Source organism: Haliotis asinina, chromosome 5 (genome assembly GCF_037392515.1).
Source record: "Haliotis asinina isolate JCU_RB_2024 chromosome 5, JCU_Hal_asi_v2, whole genome shotgun sequence".
NCBI lineage: Eukaryota > Metazoa > Mollusca > Gastropoda > Lepetellida > Haliotidae > Haliotis > Haliotis asinina.
Window position 1 is genome coordinate 5,681,554 of NC_090284.1, and position 24,002 is coordinate 5,705,555.

At 36.6% G+C, this 24,002-nt stretch overlaps 1 protein-coding gene across 10 annotated transcripts in view; it reads left to right on the forward strand.

Moving 5' to 3' along the window:
- The window catches only part of LOC137284591 (calcium/calmodulin-dependent protein kinase type II subunit delta-like), a 122,510-nt gene that overhangs the window by 48,002 nt on the left and 50,506 nt on the right, over positions 1–24,002 (forward strand). For 5 of the 10 annotated variants that reach the window (XM_067816464.1, XM_067816463.1, XM_067816466.1 and 2 more), the window contains exons 4-10: positions 5,847–5,901; positions 10,368–10,433; positions 13,428–13,500; positions 17,282–17,308; positions 17,393–17,495; positions 18,455–18,538; positions 19,293–19,387. In XM_067816464.1, coding sequence (XP_067672565.1) covers positions 5,847–5,901; positions 10,368–10,433; positions 13,428–13,500; positions 17,282–17,308; positions 17,393–17,495; positions 18,455–18,538; positions 19,293–19,387 — 503 coding nt within the window. Of the gene's footprint in view, positions 1–5,846; positions 5,902–10,367; positions 10,434–11,786; positions 11,860–13,427; positions 13,501–17,281; positions 17,309–17,392; positions 17,496–18,454; positions 18,539–19,292; positions 19,388–24,002 lie in introns of all 10 variants that reach the window. The other 5 variants (XM_067816469.1, XM_067816472.1, XM_067816471.1 and 2 more) reach the window with 2 other exon arrangements.

Sequence of the window (24,002 nt, forward strand, 5' to 3'; positions counted from 1 at the left end):
TCACAGCAAGGTGCTCCGTGTCCTCTTCTGATACTAAGTACTTCATTATACACGAGTGATGCTAGTCAGTGACATCAGGGCATGGTGCCAGTTCGGCAGCTCAAAAGGATAATTCACAATTATATCTGTGCTGCAACAGTTTACTTTATATTGATCTTTTCTATTTCCAAACATACCGATAGATCATCCATCTGTATGTATAACCCCTTCCAGTATCTGCAGCCTTCAGCTCAGCTGTCAGTATGGAAGTAATTAGACCCAGATTAATCCCATGCAAAGTCAGATCATACCGGTTGATTTGTAAGATGAATGCCATTACTTGTTAGCAGGAGTTCGTGGCTTGTAGTCTGGGATTTTTTGGACAGTTGTGAAGAGGTGAATTGAGATGTGGTTTAAAGTAGCAAGCCCATTTACTGGCACTATGGTGCATACAAAATCAATAGGAAAGTGAAGTCATCTGAACCAAGATTACTGTTGAATCCAGTTCTATAAATAAATCTTTCCTAGTTCCAGGTTTGTCGATATGTAGAGATGCTGTATTAGAGGAAAGGTGCTCAATGGCATTCCTTCATTCTGCTGGTATGGATCTGTTTAGGCCCAGCAAATTGATTACTTGTTTGTTGGAATCTTTCCTTTCTGTAAGAAATAAGTTTGTTTATGCACAGATTTGTCATAGTATTTATTTCCCTAGTATGTAAAATCATCAGCTGATAATTGTCAATTCCTCTAGCTACTGAAAGAGATTCCATTGTATACTAAGGACATACAATGGGGGAACTTGCATTAATAGGTCACTGGTAAAAAAAATCCTTTTACACGTTGATGTTGCTTTTGTTGAGGAGAAAAGGCCATGATGATAGTTTCCCATTCATGTCTGCTTGTCAACTCAGAAATCTACCTAATGAGCAAGTAGTTCAGTTGAGTAGCATTGATGGTGTGTTGCTTCATAATGCCTTGGTGTATTTACAGTTTGTGTCAGTTACTGTTCTTCAAACTCATATTCCATGGTGTATTTGCAAGATAATTATGAAACAAGATAAGCAAGTTCAATATAAACCAGTCAATCTCTGTGATGGCTGTTTGTACATACTTTGATGGAAATGGCTATTCACTATGCAATGTGATAGTCCCATGAGAAACTAGCGAAGAAAACCTTAGATGACCCAGTTGTACAGATTGATATAGGTGTGTGAGATAGCATATTTCCATTACATCTATCACATTTCTACAGCTCATGATATATTTGCTGATTTAGCTGGCAGTGGAACATGATGTTCAGATTACAGATAGAGATGGACATGATGCCAGCATTTCTTGGAGACAGTATTATTAGCTTTCTGCAAAGAGGACAGAAATGACATATATAGACAGTGCCTTAGTGACCGAGGTGTTGCTTATGTATTCGACATATATTTGTATTATCATGTAGGTTTTGTAATAATGTGTTCACATGCCCATTTGTGTGACCATGTGTATTCGACATATATGTGTATTATCATGTAGGTTTTGTAATAATGTGTTCACATGCCCATTTGTGTGACCATGTGTGACCACCAGGTGATGTGATTCAAGGGGAAAGGTTTTCATGATTCAGTTCATTGTTTTAAACATACTAAGTTACAGAATTTATTTCAGGATAAATGCCAACATAAAAAAATATAATATATTAATTGAATAGCAATACCAAAGTGACAACAAATCTATTTTAACGTGGTATCTACTCTTTCAAAAACATTTTCCTTTCATACTGATTCCTTAGTCAGTCATCACTATTCCTGAGCTAGGTATGATTTACAGATGTTAGCATAGTATTAAATTTCATGATAGTCATTTGAGAACAGAAGTACATGGTAAGATATCTTAATATTGAGTTATAATGGGCAGGACATTCTGATAGAAAATGACATTCGTTTACAATTTCATGTAGGTTACACATTAACATAGAAAAATATTGTATATCTTTTCAAGCTAGTTAAAGATAGACAAAATTGTTCAGTGTACTTGTGCAAGACTACAAACAATACATTTTTAAACAGATGAAGATAATTCTATATTGATTTATGTTGTCCTGAAACAGGTGCAGTCGAAGGTCCATTGTGCAATATTTTGACAGATTATTGAAACACATTCAGTAGCAATCAGTTTCTCAGAGGCTCTCTATTGCAGATGGAAATTAAGTAGTTCCTGAATCTGAAACTAGAATGACTGAGTGTGATTCTTGTAAGAAACTAGTACACTGAGTGGCAGTGGATCTGACATGATGTGAGTCAAGCAGGAAAGATCACCTTGATGCCTTGCTCATACATTTGAGGAGGAATATGAAAATGTTTCCATGTTGAATCAGGAAGCCTGTGTTCTCAGGTTTGTGCACAGGTCATGTAAGCAGCACTGTTTCTGTGTAATAACAGGTGATTGACAGATATCTACAGTCTACAGTAATGATGGCCCAGTTCTTTTCCTGCTACTTTAGTTACTGTCCTAGTTACAGTCGGATTCTTTATAGTTATGTGGGAGAATTTCATCCTCTTCCGCTTGTTCTAAGTTGATTGTATTTTTAATACCAGTTGGTGGGCTGTTCTTTTGTGTTAGTAATTTTACACTTTAGTGAGTATGTTTCACTGCCAGTTATTACTGGCATTTGTCCATATTGATCTGATAGGATTGTATGAGGCAAGGGTCTTTGTTGCATAAGATTGCAACTCAATGCTCACATGTAGCGTGTGGTATGGTTTTGTGTGGTTTGTGGTATACATATATCTGGATGGAATTCCAGCATGATGTTAAAATGGCTGCTATGATGTCAGCCATGGTGAGAAGGTCATTTTTTCTCACATGCACATTCCGTTGATTCATCTGTCATTGTGTAATTTGATACATTGTGAATATAGCTGGTTTGTAGAACACGTTACATACAAGTTACTATGGTGATTTTTCATTGTCTGTGTACGGTATAGATGTCATGTTAATCAAATATAACAATCAATAAGGGTGACAAGTTGCACAGATAATCTTATTAGCTTCAGACTGTCATAAGCTACATCACTTTTTTCAAACGTTGAGTGTGTCCTCAGCTGCTTCCTAAATCATATTGTAGATAAAAAAACAAAACAATAGTTGAATTGCTGAGTGGTATTGTTATTCTTTGTGCATTTTGTTGAAACAAACAGGTGAAGAAGGATGCATGGAAGATCTCATCATGATAGTGGAAGAGGGTATTTTTTCAGTCATTGTTTGAAAATGTATACAAGAAACACAAACCGAAATAAGCAAGAAGCAGTGTTTTCTACCCACTGTATCGTGTTCACATTTTTCCATGGAACATCCAGAATCTCCAGTCAACAAATGGATAAGTAGTTTCACACCAAATCATGATAGAAGGAAGAAATATTTTTTGTGTTTGGATATGTCAACAGTGAACAAAAAAACTTCCCATGAGGATCAAGGGTAGAAAAGGTCTTCAGCAACCCATGCTTGCCACAAAAGGCAAAAATGCTTGTCGTAAGAAGCGACTGAATCAGATAGTCACGCTGGCTGACGTGTGTGACACATGTCATCGGTTCCCAATTGTACAAATCAGTGCTCAGGCTGTTGATCACTGGATTGTCTTTACCAAACTCGATTATTACAGATCGCCTCCATAAAACTTGAATATTGCTGAGTGCTGCATAAAACTAAACTGACTCACTCATTCATCAGAGTTGTATATGTGTGTAGTACATTTTGGTTTACATCTGACATCAGCGTTAACATTGAAGGACTTATTTACTTTCTTCTTATCCTCAGAACAGATGAAGTTTAATGAAAGTATTCAGAATCTTATCATTATCATCAACAAACCGAAAGTTTTCGATAATGATTTCTTGGCAACCAGTTGTCATCAGTACATTCAGATTGCTAACCTGTTGTGGCTCCAACGCTCCGTCTTTATTCCCACTTTAACAATTGTTATCAGTCCGTAAGTGTACCGTTAGATCTTCAGGATCATTTCACGATTTTTCTTTAGCTCAGACATCATGCTATTTGTCTACAAATACAGAAACTTATTTTATTGCCTGTCATGTATGGAGACAATTAATATATTTGAAGAAAATGATGATCACTCTACCTGCTGCTACCTTCAGTACAATTCTGCTAATTAACAATGATATTTTGAGGGTCTGCCAGAAATGTTTGATGTAATGTCGATTAAAAAACATAACAGCCCCATTTCAAAACACGACAATTATGTCCATATAAGAATTTTTTGTTCTTAGTTTAAAGAGGCACATTTTTCCTGACTGAAGATTGACCTTTAGGCTAAAGTATTATTGATTGAAGCGACACAGGACCTTAATGTCATCACAGGTTGTGTAAAAGGTTAAAGGTGGCACACCCATCCTGATCAGAAGCCTAGTAATATGCTGGTTGGCAGACCAATCTTGAGAAGCTTGGTCGCCTTAACTCGCAAATCAGTCATGATAAACTAAGACCTTATTTTGGTATAAAATAAAACTGTAGTAGGGAAATTATTACAAGTAATGCTGGCTGAAAGCTTTGTTATAGATAAGTAGTGTTGCCATCAGTGTCGTGATTGGAAGTATGGTTGCTGTAATCTTTGAGACTATCATCTTATGTTCCTTGTAATCTCAGCAACGGACCAGTCCAATCAAGTCTATTCTCTCATGTATTGAGGAAAATCAAGAAACCTTTTGTGCTCCAGTTGAGCACCACCAAGGAATAATGAAGGAATTACCTTTGAGATCATGGCTGCTAGACTACTGAATGATGCTGACAGGGGCACACTCTCTTGTCAGCTTACAGCAGCTTATAGGTCATTGGATAAAGTTGCCATGAAAATAGAAATTTATTACTCTTTCACATGAGTTTAGAAACTTGAGTTATAAAACAAATTAATTTGCTCTTGGAATACAGTCAACTTTAAATAGCAGTCAAATCACAGATTCTATTAGAACTTTGTTCTTGTTGAGCGGAGATGGATTTATTGGGATACTTGCCATAAGGTTATAAAAACCATCATGGAGTAGAGTATCAAGGTGAAGGTCAAATAAATGCAAGGCATCAGTTTGCTCCCTATTTATAAAGTTTCTTGTGAATTGTTGTCATTAGTAACATCATTGAAGCGAGTATGTTACCAGTGAAATTACTGAAAACTATCTGTGAAACCATGAGGTTGTGTATTAGATGTGTAAGGACAGGAAGAACCCATGGTTCACGGGCTCCTTTCACAAAGCAGCCTTTACTAAAGTTAACCTTAACACCTATTCTTTAGCATTGCACTATGGTTACCTCAGTGATTTACCTTTGTGAAAGGAGGCGTTGTTTATTGTTTTATTGTACTATCTTGACAAACTTGTAAATATCTATGCTGAAAACAAACTACTTGAGTAAAGCTGCAACTAATAGTGTTGTCGCACTTCAGTGAGTCTTGATCAAGCTGGTCTAAAACCTGCAACACTTTGGGTGTTCATTCTGCATCCATATGATAGGTGGGGTTAAACTCGTCTCACCACCTGACTGTCAAACCGAGCCCCACGTTTTAACACTAACAGAAAGTATTTTCATTTCACAAGAGTAAAACTATGAATCTGCTGAAAACATCTCAGGGACTGGTATTTGATAAATTGAGACTTTTTTAAGATTCACCTGAAATTGGCTATGAAACTATTTGAGATTACTTGATGAAAAATCGTGTTATGACAGTATCCCTCAGGATGTGTCCTTATCTTGTTGCGGTTGGAGAAGGTTTTCTTTTACTGCTATTGTGAGTGTAATAACATAGTTACCACACATCCAGCCATGTGATACAGCTTGTTGCCAAACATCTTACTGTTCTTTTTCTGTTTCAGTTCGCTTACATGACAGTATACAAGATGAGGGGTTTCACTACCTAGTATTTGATTTGTAAGTATGACTGTACTATTTTGAGTGACCATATATGAGTCAGACAATTTGCCCATGGCAGAACTGAGCAGTTCGTTATTTGTTCATGCTTCTAAATGTCAGTTGTTTTAAATGTATGTTTATAAAATGCCATCACAATCAGATGTTTTATCTGAATTTATCAAATGAAACTGAAAAATAACATGTTATTATTGTTAGTTGACTGGATAAATGAAGTGAAACACCACTAATGACATCAACTTGTTCTGAAGTTCCAAATCCCAATTACAAATATTATGTATTTACTTCGTAGTTTGACACCATACTTGTGTTGTCCTAAAATGTAATTCCTCTGACTGTACACATGTTCTCAGGAAAGACTATATCAATGATGTTTAACCTCACTCATTGTTTGTTCCACAATTGATGACACTTCCATTTGTTTACAAAGGTTTGGCTTTGATATTCATGGTTGCCTTTTTATAACCATTTTTCTGATTTTTTCATTATATATCTTTTTGTTAAAAGTATAGTTAAATTTGCTCTGTGTAGTTTGTAGTGGGAATGCACATCAAGGTTCCAGGTTTATATATTTGCATTATTATATATTTTGGTCTTAACTTGACTTTCTGCTTCAAAATCTGTTTTATTCCACAATTTAGTATAACAAAAAAAATATGTTATTGTTTTCTTTCTTGTGGAATTTAACATTTTCAGCAATTGATTTGCATGTTCCATAAATTTTGGCTTCATTTTGAACCAAGCCTGAAATTATGTGTGTGCATTTGGGGCTGTGTTAATATATTCTTGTCAGACTGAGGGACCGGAAACACAGCATCAGAGTATCTTAGTGATTTTATATTTTGATTTGTTTTTTATCAGTGCTTATAACAAGGTATTTGAATGTCAGTGACGACAGTATCTCTTGGTAAGTGGCTAGCCTTTCATGATATTTTGTACTGAATATCCAGGTGAGCTGCAGTGGCATGGTTCTATATTTCCATGACCTGTTTACAGAACAATAAGGATAGGACAATCATTGATTGTTTTTTAACAATAAGGATAGGACAATTACTGATTGTTTTAGGGTTTTTCGGCAGGCTCTCTCACTGTTGCACTTGCATGGATGTATCTTTGAGACCTGTTTTAAGGAGACTGGTGGATGTACATGACTGATATGAGGATGGAAGCTCTTATGTGTGTTGGGTGGCTGGGAGGTGCTGACTGTTGTGTGCGTTCTAAGCGTGGAGGTGCTGTCTGTTGTGTGTGTTCTAAGCTTGGAGGTGCTGACTGTTGTGTGTGTTCTAAGCGTGGAGGTGCTGACTGTTGTGTGTGTTCTAAGCGTGGAGGTGCTGACTGTTGTGTGTGTTCTAAGCTTGGAGGTGCTGACTGTTGTGTGTGTTCTAAGCTTGGAGGTGCTGACTGTTGTGTCTAAGGAAGGTGGGAAGCACTGACTTAGGTCTCAGGAAGACAAGAATCTGTGTTGTGTCTAAGGAGCATGTTAGGCTCTGTTGTGTCTGAGGAAGACATTAAACTATGACTTGTGTCGAAGGAAGATGTGAGGCTCTGACTGTTGTGTGTGTAAGAGATGTTCTGAGTGCTGTATACTCAGAGACTCAGTGAAAGAGGATACAAGGGCAAATTACATTAACCATTGATTTTGTTGATTTCCATTCATAAAAATGTCAACTATTGCTATTGGCACTTAATTCTGTTGGTTTGTTTGAGGTAATGCTATTGTAGACTTGGTGGAGTTGTTACACTGCATCTAAGCATACGCTTGTTGCACTCTTTGTGTGATTCTTTATCCCTGATTGATTGAAAGCAGATACTACATAACCTATTTCAGGCTGCATTTAGCCCGAAGTTTTGATTTCAGCTTATTATGGAGGTTTATGATCAAGTCTTTGAATGTCATTTAGAAGTGAAAATACATAAGAATGAAGATTTTTATGGATATCAACTTCTTATGAGAGAACACAACGTTTCGGAGTTAATGCTTACTCCTTCATCAGGTGATTGAGAAAGGGATACAGAGGTGTATTTATATGTACAGGTAAAACAATAACAAAGTAACAAGTGGAATGAGTTAACGAAAGCTAGTATAAACAAGCACTGATAGGAAGCCGATAGTTAAGATAACAATGATGGAAGCCAATGGTAATGCATTACAGTTGATTGGATATGTTTACATAACATGATTGGGGATAAGGGTGGAAGCCAATGGTGATACATTACGCATGATAGGATGATGTACATAACACACAATAGGGGGTGAGCATGTTTACATGAGGATTGGTGATGTACAAACACAAGTATGTACTCGGGTAGATAGGCTATACATGGATTACATAGATAGAATGTACACAGGTAGATGAGATTAATTTATCAATATGATTACCAATAGTTAGTAGGGCAGTATTTCTTATATTATCAATGACAAACAAATGAAGCTGCTAAAGCAACACATTAGGGCAAAACACTACACAGTTCTGATCACCCAAACGTCGCCTTCCTGAAAACTGGTTCACATGTTCGGTCAGTCATTAAAGCATTTCCTGGAAGTGGGGTAACATGCTGATTAAAGTATTTGTTTATCATGCCATGGACCCAGGTTTGATGTTCCACATGGGTTCTACATTTGGACAGTCTGGTTGGCCTAAGGGTTGAAGCATGAGCTTGTCTTAAGAAATGCCACAGTGATATTCCCCACTTGTTTACATGTTCGGTTGTCTGATGGTAAGAACATTCTCTTTCTGCAGCTCTTCTCAATAGGTTGCTCACAGTATTGATAAACAAATGTGTTTGTCAGTCAGAAGACTCAGAAATTAGGTCAGAATTTAAAACAAGGGAGCAGAAAAAAACTGAGATTAATAATAGTTCCTATTGGTTTAATTATATCGCCAACATGTTGATAAGATTAAAGTGAAGTTGGGTAACATGCTGATTAAAGTGTTTGTTTATCATGCCATGGACTCAGGTTTGATGTTCCACATGGGTTCTACATTTGGACAGTCTGGTTGGCCTAAGGGTTGAAGCATGAGCTTGTCTTAAGAAATGCCACAGTGATATTCCCTACTTGTTTACATGTTCGGTTGTCTGATGGTAAGAACATTCTCTTTCTGCAGCTCTTCTCAATAGGTTGCTCACAGTATTGATAAACAAATGTGTTTGTCAGTCAGAAGACTCAGAAATTAGGTCAGAATTTAAAACAAGGGAGCAGAAAAAAACTGAGATTAATAATAGTTCCTATTGGTTTAATTATATCGCCAACATGTTGATAAGATTAAAGTGAGTGCCACCTGGCTTTGATCTAGCTCTCTGAGTTTTCAATGTGCAGTTTTCAAGACAATGACTGTATGTTCTTTAACTGCTGGAGCAACACTTGTCAGTGACAGTGGTGAGTGGTTCCAGAAGACAAAAACACTTACAAATTCCTTACCTTATCATAGATAAATTTCACATTACGAAACCCTTGAAATTGTCTTTTCTGTTGATCGTTAGGCTAGATTATGTGGATGGACAAAACACATCTGAATTTCAGTTATCTGTAGGTTTGCAAGGTGAAAAACTAGGTGATAAATGGCATTGTCAGATGTGTGGTGATAAACAGTAGGTTTTGGTTTAAGATGTAAGAAATGAAACTAGTTTGTTTATTTGAGGTGGATTTGTTGTAATGAGGTATATAGGAATGTTTGTATGATAAATACTGTTGCATGCACTGTGTCTTGAAGGTACTGGGACGTAAGTGGATTGTGTCTTAGATAGATCCAAGACATGTATAATTCCAACTTTCTAGGATATGTTAACAAAAAAAACACAATGTCTCAGTCTCTGATAAACCTTCAGTTCCTGATACACAAGTATTGCGATAAACCCTCTGATGACTTGGATATTTTTTTACACTTCATAAAGTTGTTATCAATTTCAACTTTAATTCAATGTGTTTGTATTGTCATGCCAGAAAAACACTACTATTTCAGTTTAAGATTAGGACGACCCAGTCATGTTAGTATTTGCCATGTTGCTGTTCACAGTTACCTCCCTTTGGACTGTCAGAACCCAATGACCACTGGCTCGAATCCTTGATTCCCAGATTAGGTTTCTGTTTTGAAATACTTTGCCCATGCTTGTGGGTTTTACAAAAGTTAAAGATCTCCAACAATTAATCTTTATTGAGACTATAGTGCAACAGAAACCATATTCACATTCTCACTAATGTAAGATTGAAAATTTTTTTTAATTCTGTTTATTTTTTCCATTTCAACAATAAACTATTAACACCAGACATTCTATTGACATTTTCTAAGTATGTTTGCTATTTATATTGTGAGCTGCAGAACATCCTTGGTGTGTTTATGGCATCCTCAGTGTTGGTGCTCCACATGCCTTATGAAACATTGTTTTCTTTAGAATAACTACTGCCAATACAATGGCAGAAATGGCCACTTTAGGCCCATCTCATTGCTTGGTCTTTTATATTGCAGGGTTACAGGAGGCGAACTGTTCGAAGATATAGTGGCTAGGGAATTTTACAGTGAGGCTGATGCCAGGTAATTTAAGCTCGATTTCCAGACGTGACACCTGGGTCGTTTATCGCCTCATTGCTGACTTACTATTGAATGGGCATTCACAACAGGAAGACTGCCCCAGCTCAAAACACATATTGGAATCCAACATTCACAAGTACATCAACTAAGGATATTTGTAGATTTCTTGAATCAGTCATTGTCATCTGCTGCTGTGTTTTGTTCAGTAGAATTAATGATGACATGTTTTGTGAACTATTCTGGATCAGTTTTTTGTCACGTAATGTTGAGTTCAGCTTATCATTGGTTGTGCAATCCATAGTAAATGTGGTTCAGGATATTTTTGTACAAATAATCATTATTTTCTTGACGGAATTATTTTCCTGTTAGTAAATTCTCATTCAGTTGTTGAATCGGATTACCCACTTAATGGCATCTTTCCCAGAATTCAGCTCATTAGAGCACTCTGATGACAAAACATCTCAGAATTACAACTTTTTATGAAGTGATCATCAGCTATTTACGTTTACCCTGTGACAAACAAAGGAATGATTAGTACAGAAAAGGAATGTATTGTATTATTAAGTGTTATGAGGAAACCATTCAAAACAAAACCGTATGTCTATGCCTCCGGTATTTTAAGTTCTGCTGTCAGAATGTGTCAGTTAATGATTTCTTCAGGTTTGGTGATATCACCATGAATAGGCTGATTCGTGATAACACCATGAATAGGATGATTCATGATATCACCATGAATAGGCTGATTTGTCACCTGAAGCCTAAGTTTAAGCTTCAGTATTTATGTTGAAATAATATCCGCTAATGCTTGAAATAATTATGTGTCTGATTAGTAATTTGAATCATCACATGCTGAACTCTGATCTGTTTTATTTGTAGTAATATATGTGGCTGGTCTAACAGGCATATGTTTAACAATCAGTACTTTGTGTTGGTGTTAGCATATGTGTAACAGTCAGTCATTTGTGTTCGTGTTTCTGCAGTAATTAAACATCTGATTACAGGACTGGTACGTTGAATTTTGTAGAAACCTTTATGGTAAACACTTTGGAATTCTGGTTCAGAACAGGTCCTAAGCAACCTACTTTTTGTTCAGCATATTCAGACTTTGGATGACTGCGTCTTTGTACTCAGCATCCATCACTGGATTGTCTTGACCAGACATACAAGCTGTCATCACAAAGCTGTAACAATGCTCCATGACACGCAACATTCAGCATGTTTTTCAGCAGGCCAGTTTCAGCATCAGTTAACATGACATTGCCATCAGTGGTTGCTTTACATATCACAGAAGACATTATTGGTGACCTGACAAGCTAAGAAGTTCTTTATGTTGGGATTTCCCCTGCATCATTTCAGTCACTGCATACAGCAGATTCTTGAGGGTGTTAACCATTGCCATCAAAACCATGTAATACATCGTGACTTGAAGGTGGGTCTCCCTGCCGTGGCCAACGCATGGAATCACCAGTGTAGAGAACAGTTGACTGTCTTGTCTATGCTTCTGTTCAGCCACACGTTCATCCCTATGTCTCTACTGCGTATTCCACTGCATGTCAACTAACATGCTGTTCCAAGTTAATCATTAGGACAGCCCAAAATGGCTTTACGGCTGATGAACAGGCCTTTGGTTTTGTTCTGAACCTTGTTTATTGCGTAACGATCATTGCATTTCTGTCCATTGGACGTTATGTTAGTTAATGGTCAACAGTTGCGTTATTAAGATTCAGAACTCATGTTTTAAGAAATTATATATTGTGATTTCCAAATTTATATAAATGCATGTCTTCAAAACGTTAAGATTTTCTTTTTGACCAAAACGCCCTATGAAATTTTAATGTAGACGGTTATTCTCATTAAATGTCAAATGTTTTCAGCTTACACAGATGGTACCTGTACCTGTTCTACTCCTCTACCATCTCGTTGTTCCACATTCTATATCTAGTGTACTTACAGATCCTCAAGTGATGTTTATAAGAATGAATGAATAATGAATTTATATTTCTCGGTAAATGTTTCATTAGTACATTTATAGAGAAATATATTTTCACCATTTCATTCCTTAAAAACATCAGCTGAGATACAAGCAGTATAGAGAAATATAAATTTTTACTCCTTCATTCATTCCTTTGAACACATCTTTGAATATGTATATGCGTTTATATATAACATATATGTTTTACACAGTATACCAATTGTAGACTGATTTCACATTTGAAGTAGAATCTCACAGATATAAGTAGGACATGAATATGCAGGAGAAGTGTAGGCATGAGTTTGTGGCCTAGATTGGAAATCTAAGTATAGTTGTACCATGAAGAAAATATGCAACAGCCATCGTGATCGTTCATCAACCATTACAAACATTACCATGCTTGACTTCCCCTGATTGTGTCAACGCTACCCTGCTGCAAGTGAACATAATGTGTCATACTGCTGGCATCCATCGTTACAACAGCCAGAGAGCTTGTCAATATGCGCACAGTTGATACAAACATCATCTGTTGAGTATTGTTTACATATACATGAAATATGACTCATGTCAAGTAAATAATGTATATAGGTCAAACACATTTCAGTTCAAACCTTGAAAACATGCAATTATTTGATCTGCCTTTTTTCATGCAAGCCATTAGGCAGACAGTCCTTGTGTGGCTAATTACATACATTGTTATCTAGCCCATTAACTACAGCAATTACTGAGCTCGGAGATATAGTGGATGTTTTGGTCCTGTACTTCACTTGATCCCATAGGTGGACAGGAATAATTGTTCAAGAATATGACAGCTATGGTTTGAACATTCAATTTTTCTAATGTAAATAATATAACAGCATAATGCAAATATGCATGGCTTATCTAACCAGCATTGTTTCAAAGAAATCTACTCATGATGATGATGATGATGATGACGCTGGTTGCTGCATGTTGTCTTGTGATATGTAGAAACAACTGGTAGAGGCAAGCTTATGCTGAAGGGCTGTTCCTATGTTATCTTTCAGTCACTGCATGCAGCAAATATTAGAGAGTGTTAATTATTGTCATCTACATGGTATTGTCCACAGAGACCTTAAGGTAAGTCACATGACCAATCACATGACACGCAGCTGTCGAAAGCTGCTTGCTCATCACGTAAAGCTGCATTGTTCAAATCCAGTTGTCATGTTTATAACAAGTTTTGAACCAGTCAATAATTACATATTCTCACATACATACCTATAATTTTGATATCAAATCAGCTGTTAAAGGTAATTATTTTCCCAATAAAGTTGGACGCCATTATGCTTTGTTTTGTCCAGAGTTATCCAATATATGATTATTATTGTTATTTTAGTATATTTAATATTGAATGTCATAGTTAAATACTTGTCAATATATTATGAACACACCTGTTCACCGTTTTAATGTTTTCATCATGACAGAGAGATATGCAAAGTTTTTTTTACTTGATGGGCAAGCTGAAAGCTTTGTTCATTGTCAATATAGCTACATATATTGTCAAATATAACTGAATAAACCCATGTGATAACTGTTCGTATTTGTGGATTTTGTAAATGACATGAAAGACATTGTATTAATTGTTGATGTATGTATTGCTATTTGTTCATATGTATGTATTCTAATTCATAAGAGGAATCATTTCATGTTTTTAACACATCAACTACTCAGACAAAATCAAGAATGACAGGATAACTTAAGTCACTTAGAAAGTCAGCTGTTCATTAACTTCTGTAGAGTAGGAAGTAATTTCAGTATCAGTATTTTCATGCGTAAATTTTCCATGTTTTCATTCATAAAACAGACAGGAAAAAAACATAAAAGATTATTTTCTTATTTATTAATCTGTTCGTATTGATAGTGCCACTGAAACTCCAAACCAGGTCTGACACAAATTTCTGAATCTGTGTTTTCAGTCACAACACACATGATTTTGTTTGCAGTAATACTTTTGAAATACCAAAATTGCACATTGCCCATTGCAAAGCAGTACAGGTTAAGAGGTAGTAACAATGAAGTACGTTGTTCATTTTTAAGCTTAAACATGTTGGAGTATCTGGATATTTCAGAAAAATTGGCTGCTATCAGTGTTTACATAAGACCTGTTTTACAAAGTCATCCTAGAGCTAGGATTGTGGATAGTCAACGTCGATGTATAGGACTTAGAATCAAATTTGAACAACATTTGTTTCATGCTGTTTGTAATGGTCCAGGAAGACTAATCCTTGATTTTCAAGTCAAAACAGTAACTCTGTTCACTAATGTCAAACCTAAAGTGGATATATTGTTATCAACAGGTCAAGTTGTACGTGATATGTTACAGATGTTTACATTTTTGAAAGACTACTATTTGATCCACCCTGCCAGCTTTACTAGGGAGGGGGCTTGTCAAGTTGCATTGATTTGTCGAATTGAAATGTGCGTCATAATTGCTTGAACACGGCTGACTATTTGTGTAGCTTCATAGAAATCAATGGGGATGGTCTGTGTTTTCAGAAATCTAATCTGATAAGATCCTTGAGAATGTGTAAGCCATCATGCCAGAAAGGTTTTCCTACAGTGTAAGAGTATCTTGAAGGTCATTTGCATTGAGAGTGTCCCTTCAGCAGTGACATGATGTCAGTTACCGGTAACAAGCTTATTCCCAGAGAGTTATTCATGAAAACACAAGTTCAGTTGCTTTATGAAATTACTTGTCAAAAAGTTGTACATTGCCAAACATTGCTGGAATACAGGATTACCTTCCTAAAATAAGACTGAAAAGTATGGATTCTCTGTAAGAGCATTTCCAGATCATTGTGACACGGAGGTGGCGCTTAGAGTGCTATCGATCATATTGTTACCACATACTTCTCTTTAACTGTCAGCCGGTATCAGGAACACAAACAGTTTGTTTTCCTTGATGATAATCAATCTGATAGTGTCTCTAGTCTTACCAAGTGAATGAAATCTCTTTTGGTGTGATTTTCTAACAAACACAAACCTTGAGAATGTGAAAGGATGCATGGAGGGCTATACTGCACCATGCTCTGGCAAAATATGCCTCATTTAGGCATGACTTTACTGCTATATGGCAGGGAAATTGTAAGAACAGTGATCAGTCGAGTATTGGGTTCATGTGATTTAAAAATCATATTTCATTCCTTTGTAGGATATTTGTGCAGGAAGAGCTCTAGTATCAAACAGCCCCCCCCCATAAGTATTCCTGGGTATTACCTCTCATTATGCCAGATTTTAATCCCAAAATCTTTTCCAATAGGTATTTCTTGGTCTTAATAGATCACCTTACTTCTCAAGGTCTGTTTTAGTCACAAAAAGGTTCCCAATAAGTATTCTTGTAAGTATTTTCAGGGTAGGGCTCTTTTCTTTAAGTGGCTGTGAAGGTTAGGATAACGTAATTATGATGTAGATGGTTGTTCATGCTGTCATCCACTGGTTTGCCCAATCTTGTCTTGACATGCCACTGGAATATTGCTGACTACCTTCACTGCATCAAAATAATGCCCAAGTACTTTCATCTTTGTGTAGTTGGCTGTTAGTTATTTTTGAGTTCTGAATTATTAATGGGAAATATTATTTTCCCTCGTATGCTTCTCAAAAATCTTGATTAATTTTGAGAGATAAAACTATCAAATGGTATTTAAAAGCTGTATTGAAATCTTTCTTTGTAAGGCACATTCTGTTAGTGTTGTCATAAACTGTCCAGAATAGCTTTTCACTAACGTCATAACAGCTGATATCATGACCCCTTGCTGGGAAACTCAACCTATGGACTAATGCATGCTCTATGCCTGTGGTTGCCCCCTATTAGCCTTGTTCTCATAGCCCTGGAATGGTATAAATCTCTGTAACCCATATATGTCCCTAACATATGGATGATACTGACCAATACTGTTGATTAAATGAACTAGATCCTGAGAGTATAATTTTCAAGATATAAGGAAGGTGTTTGGTTCTTTCAAAGCTCTTATGTCCATGCCACAGGGCTAGTAGCATACAGTATAAATAAATTGAATGAAGAAATCACTTTCTTAATTTCTGTTATTTTGTAGAAATTATTCTCTACCACATCAACATTCTTTGTTTACATGGCTTAGGCAGATTTTGCAGGATTAAATTACCTTTTTTTTTTTTTTTGCATATTTAGTTTGAAAGTTTCAAGCCTAAACGTGTTTCATAAGAATTTTATGCTAAAAAAATCATGATGTACATTTGATAGTACATTCGTATTATGATGGTGCTATGAAAAACTACTCATGTATCTCATAACACATCTTGGGGTAGTTATCTATACAACCTATTTCCTTTCTAATTAGGATGACAGGTCTTTTAAGTGGCCCACTACTTATCATTGTTAAGGCTTCTTTTTCGTCTAGTTTGATAAGTAATAAAGTTATCAGAAAACAGTAAACTCAGTTTATAACGAACATGCTTATAATGCGCTAACAGTATAATGAACTGTGTCCTGTGCTGAATATTGTAGTGGAAATACATACCCCAAAAGTGGTAACTTTGAATTCGTTATAAACCTAGTTTACTACATTAGTATGGATGAGTCATTTTGTTAGTGCCTCATTATAAGTTTCAGTTTCTTGTTGAATCTAGGCACAAAGTAAGTAATATCAGGAACTTTGAGCTTGTCTGATTTAATTAGTACAGTCAAGAAGTGACTTTAGAACGAAAACAAACAATGTTGATGTAGTTTTACAAACACCATCTCCCAAAATAGTCCAAGAAAATCATCAGTCATATATTTTTTCATCCATGTTATATGTCATATATGTATGTATTTTATTATATAAGGTTTTTTTAAAAAATTCCAGACATGTTAGTTATGATGCTCTCTGTTCCCTTACAGCCAGAGAACCAGCTTCTGTCCAGTAAAGTATGTATGTATTTTGTTATATGAGGTTTTGTTCTTTCAAAGATGTCACATATGCAGGTTATGATGCTCTCTGTTCACTTGCAGCCAGAGAACCTGCTTCTGGCCAGTAAAGCAAAAGGAGCTGCTGTCAAACTAGCTGATTTTGGCCTTGCCATTGAGGTACAGGGGGATCAGCAAGCATGGTTTGGTAAGAGTTACCTCCCTTTTGTTGTTGGCGACCATTTCTATTTTAGTGGGATTAAAACAATGAAAGACCTTACTGACAGTAACCATCAAGCATTTCCAATTATTGACATGCCCTGTTAACTAGTCACTAAGCTTACCATTCAAGTTCATAGCATTTTCTCCAACTCAAGACTGCCCATCAAAAGATATACACAAAAAGTGCATCCTTTGGTTGGAGTGCATCACAAAGAGAACAGTTGAAAACAACATGGACATATGGTGTATCTATTTTCTGGATCGCAATCATGTTTACATGGCTGAATATCATCACTCTATGACTCTTTGGTTGATATGGATAGTATTAGGGTTAAAAATTTGCCGTGACAAAAGGTATCTGAAATCGGTTCAGAACCAGCAAAATATAGCCCTGAGGAGTCTGATATTTCCAATAATTTTGTGTTAACAGAAAGCAAGATGCAGAGATTCACACTAGAAGTTTCATGTACAATGCAAATGAGTCAAATCTAAAGTAATGGGTCACAAATATAATACCAACTCACCAAAGTCTTGATGTGAAGTGAGAAACAGTTATGCAGAACGTAACACAGCTAGTGGTCAGGCAGCGGTTATGTAGGTCAAGCCTTCATGGAGATTGGCAGGTTAATTTACTCCAGTTAATCTGTGACTGTGTCCATGTCGACAACACTACAACTAGCCTTTATATCAACGTAGAATTCTCCAGAACAGTAGCAATCTTCCAGAAGCAAACAATTAATCAAGAGCGGCAACATTAGAGCACTTCCTTAAAGTCTGCTGCCAAAATACGAATAGTACTGAATATTCATGATGCGGAATGTGACCCATGAAAATTATTATTCAAAACACTAAACGTTGTGAACCAATAATTATTACTTAGTTAATAATACAATTTACAGAAAATACACTCTTGTAACATAGTTCTGAATCAACTTGTGTTAACAGGTTTTGCTGGCACACCAGGTTACCTGTCTCCAGAAGTTCTCAGGAAAGACCCTTACGGAAAACCTGTAGATATCTGGGCTTGTGGTAAGTAGAAACTGAAAAACTCAACATTGACTAAAGACCCAAGGTTTCAGTTTGTTGCAGTCCCAGAAATTGATGACCAATCAAAGGGAAACAACTCCTGTGAAGTGTTGATTGTCAGATTCATGCTAAATTATATTTACTAACTTACTTCCTTAATAAGTACACGATTCATTAATTCTAAGAAGTGACATGTAAAATGTAACACATCATTCTAATTAGTCTTTTTAAAATTAGTCTTATCTTATGTAATACTAAAGGTCCCGGGGTAGAATAGGCCTTCAGCAACCCATGCTTGCCATAAAAGGTGACTATGCTTGTCGTAAGAGGCGACTAACGGGATCGGGTGGTCAGACTAGCTGACTTGGTTGACACATGTCATCGGTTCCCAATTGCGCAGATCGATGCTCATGTTGTTGATCACTGGATTGTCTGGTCCAGACTCGATTATTTACAGACCGTCGCCATATAGCTGGAATATTGCTAAGTGCGACGTAAAACTAAACTCACTCACTCACTTATGTATTACTAACTTGTATTACACTGAAATCAAAGGGACATAACTCTTGTGATTGATTGTTAGAGGGCTGGCTCGGTCTGTACTACAGTATCAAAGATTGGATGAAGCTGGTCTTTATCCAGCATGTTATCTATCTTTGCCCATCATTTCATAGTCAGGTAAAATGACCAAATTTTATTCATGGAAAAATATTTAGAGGCGATGAATTATACACTGAAATATGTTTTGTGTTTCCAGGTGTGATATTATACATCTTGTTGGTTGGTTACCCTCCTTTCTGGGATGAAGACCAACACAGGCTATACGCTCAGATTAAGGCTGGTGCATATGATGTGAGTACAGTCATGTTTGTTCATTTTAATGCTGTTGTATGATTGTTTGTCCTCCAAAGCATTGTTTTTTGTTTGTTGTTTCCCACACAGTAATAATTTAGTAGTGATAGTGGTCTGTAAATATCTAGCATCTGGACAATTTAGTGATTGTCATGAATTTTAGTTGATAGTCTGGTGAAAATTGGTTCCCAATGTTCATGGTTGTCTTTCAGACTTAGATGCTGTGCATCAGGATTATGTATGGAAATGATAGCCTCAGTCTTTGAATGGTTTACAAACACAATAAATATGTAAAATGTTGTCCTTTCTAGTCAAAATGACAGCTTGGCCACCTGAAAAAGCCAGGTCACACTGAGGCATCAAGACAACCCTGTTGTTTAAGATGGATCACTTCACTGTGTGGAGTTATGTCCCTTAGGTGGTAGAAGTGAATCCTGCGATATCTTGCTGTGTCAGCACAATACCTCTGAGTGGTTAGTCTAGCATTTGTCTTTCTGTCTCTTCATAGTAAGCTGCTGACACTGTTCAAAGTAAAATAGAGCTCAACTCATTCATATTTAGCATCTTTCCTTTCACATAGAGATTTATTTCCTGATTTTTTCAAGATCACACAAAACGTTATGATGTAAAAATAGTTCCTTTGTGTTTTATTATTAGCTAAACTCTAACCAGTGTTGTCATCAGACATTGATGGTTTGTGCACATGCAATTAAGTTTGTCATACTTTATGATTACAAGTCAACAATACTTGTCACAAGCCCAAAGCAATGTACACCATGTCAGAGACTTATTGCTGTTCCTTACTTTACAACACTGGTGTATTTTGAAATGTCCACTGGTAAGGAGAGCTAGCCCAATAAAGATAAAAAGTGTTAGTAGGTATGTAACAGGGGTGGATGCTCCATTAAATTAATGCAAAAATTCACTCTTACTTATAGACACATCAGGAATTCACCAGTTCCTGTGTGACTTTTGACACAAGAAGTGTGCAAGCTGTTGTAAAATTCTTTTCTTTATCTGTATAGTATAGACCCATGAAGATACAGGTTGGAATTGATCTTTGGGAACCCACACTTATCGTAAAAGGTGGTTTAGAGGATCTGGTGGTCAGGATGGTATATGGAATATGTCATATCCAAATCGATGCTCATGATGTTGATCTCTAGATTATCTGTGCTAGACTCTGTTATTCACAGATTGCCTTTATGTAGCTGGACTATTGCTGAATGTAGCTTTAAACAACACCCGTACCTACACTGTAGCCTTAGTCACTGATTATCATATTCCTCACATGGTATTGACACAATATTGGCCTGAAGTATTTTGTTAAAGGGTTCCTGATATATGAACTCTACACCACTGCACAAACCAGCAGACAGTCTCAATACTTCAAAATGCCAGCATGCACGCATCCAGAACATGTAGAACTTGTCATGCAACATCTTGTTAAATGATCTTGAGTTTGACAATAAGACAAGACAGAACATATTCAAAACAGGAATTCCAGATCTGAATATGTTGCTTCCCCCACCCCTTAACCCCTGCTTGTAATAACAGCATGGCAAACTAAGGTGGGTTACCTCATTGGGTGCAGTTTTACTTGACAGCAAGTATGATGATGTTTTACGTCAGTTACTGGCTTGACTTGCTTGTATTAAACATACCATGGCCACTGTGAAACAGGCCTCTGTTGAATGTTGCACTAAACTACTACTGTCACTGTGATTAATTCTTACCTCTTCCATAATGGGACACATGTGCCAGAAATATTGATTCACACCACGGTCAGTAACATGTATGACTTTAAACTTTAAACTCTGAAAGAACTGCAGTCCATATTGAGATGATATTGCATGTTAGATGAATGGTATCTTTGTCTCCTCAGGACATCAGATATATGTTTTGGCAACAGATACAAATACAGACACAATCACTCAGCTATTACAAATAAAATATTAACTGGAACATCTAACTTGTAAGTGTTTTATTCTCTATCTGGCCTCATCACCGTTTCAGACAACTTACGTGTTAATCCTGTCCCATAAAACAATCACTCTATTATTCAGGTCTTACATTTGCTGTTTTGACTGTATGATCAATAGAGCTCAGTGGGATGGCCTAATGGTTAAAGCGTTTGCTTGTCATGCTGAAGTCCCAGTTCGATTCCCCAAATGGGTACAATGTGTAAATGCCAATTCTGGTTTTAGAAGCTGCCACTTTCTTCAGTTTTCTTCATGAAGGGATGTATTATTGTCATTTGAAACTGTCAGTCTGAAATCCCTTTAGTAGCCATCGTATATGACCTTTAATTTAGAGTTACTCGGTTCTTGGGTATTCTTGCTTAAGATCTTTTACATAGTGTGCCATTACATAAATGTCAGACGGAAAGACTGGTATTTCGCAATTCTGCATTTTTATCTGGATTGAAATAGGTTTACCTGGTTATGGGGACATTCGGCTTTGCAGTTGAATGGAATTGTTTTTGTTGACAAGTGGCATTAAAACTTCTATGGTTGTGAAGTAGAAGATTCTGATGTCAAAGGGCCATCATCGGCCATTTAGTAACAGAGATCACTCACTGCGATGAAATATGGGGGTTATGGTTGATATTTGACCAACACATTGGTACATAGCACTGTGCTAAATAGTTTCCAAATTTTGCTAGCCTGCTGAACTAGCTCTGCCTGAAAGTTACAAGCCCACAAACAAATCACTAGTCCAAAGTTTGAGTGCAGAAACCTAGTACAAGGTTACATTTAGGTAAAATATCATCAAAAACAAATAGGAAACACATCTCTGTATTTCTGGAATATTTTGTTTTTGTTCAAATGAAGCTATGAAGATGTTCTGGCCCGACTGGACTTTTGCTAGCCACAAGCTAGCAGGCCGATGGCTATTTTGCCCACTGGTACATGGACATGGCATCATCACAGCCTATAGACGACCTGATCCAGCTATGTACATATTGTTATCCGCCCGGCATGTAATGCAGGGGGATATAGTCAACGCCTCGTCCGTCCGTAATCATTTTGTTTCCGGAGCATAACTCAGAAACTTTTCATATTTTTAGACCAAACTTGATAGATATTAAAATCTGGACCTGTAGTTGTGCCTTTGCCTATTTCCAGAGTTTTGGCATTTTTATTTTTTGTGTTTTTCCTAAAAACATTTTGGTGTTAGTCTAATGGTGGGATGGGCTTCGTTTCCGGAGCAGAACTCATCAACCGTTTAATATTTTTCTGCAAAACTTGATAGACATGTGTGGCAGACCCCAAAGTGGTGCTTTTTGGTATTTACAGGTTTTTGTGATATATTGTTTTCTTGGTTTCCAGTTTCAACTGGAAAACCATTTGATATCTTTCCACAAATATTGTCAGATATATGAGACATATCTTGAGGTGGTACCTTTTCCTGATTACAGATATATGGCATTAATATTTAAGACCAGGTGTAGTAGCCCCTAGAAGTTCTATGTTCTATAGTCCATGGTCTGTTGTTAATTAACACAGGTGTTCACTCACCATTCATCATCCTCTGCCATATATGGAATATGGCATTAGGCTTTGTTAGTACACTTGTATGTACGAATCGCAGTATCTTAAGAACCATTGCCTTAATTCTTTTCATATCTCGTATGTAGGTTCATCACAGTTTAAGAAATGCCCAAGTTAGATTGGTGACCTTGACCTTCTTTTCAAGGGCACAAGAGGACATTTTACCTTTACAATTGTAAGCAAGATATCTAAGAAACCGTTCACTGTATTTTTTTTATATTCAGCACAAAGCTTTATCAAGGGAAGGCACAAGGCCTAGTTGATATTGGTGACCTTTACATAATTTTTAAGGTCATGGCAACACTTTGAAGATTGCAGCATTTTAATCTGCATGTTTTTTGTTAAGCTTTCTCAACAACCGTGCCCTGGATTTTCTTCTTCTAGGATAGGTGCAGGATCCAGTCAATTTTGATGATCTTCTAGGATAGGTGCAGGGTCCAGTCAATTTTGATGACCTTCAGCACGTTAACCAGTTGTCAGTAAGATGCGTGAAGAATGGTTCACTGCATTTTCTTCGTAGACTTTCATTACTTCTCATGAATGTTTTGCAATAAGCAATTTCTTTGGTGCTATTTTGTGTATTTCATACACTGTGACATTCATGTCAAGGTCAAAGCCAGTTTTGAAAATATTTGTTTTTTAACTCCATCTTAAACTTTCATTACTTTTTAATGAAAGGTCCCAGGGTAGAATAGGCCTTTGGCAACCCATGCTTGCCATAAAAGGTGACAATGCTTGTGGTAAGAGGCGACTAACAGGATCGCGTGGTTAGGCTTGCTGACTTGGTTGAAACATGTCATCGGTTCCCAATTGCACAGGTCAATGCTCATGTTGTTGATCACTGGATTGTCTGGTCCAGACTTGATTATTTACATCATATGGCTAGAACATTGCTGATTGCGGCGTAAAGCTAAACTCACTCACTCACTACATTTAATTTGATAATTTGCAGCTGGGGATTATGTCACCTAAGTGACGATGCTTGTTTCACAGAACCATATGCACTACCTTATCTTTAATGTGCTGAGTGTGAGTGTATTAAAAGTGATACTTCAAGTTAG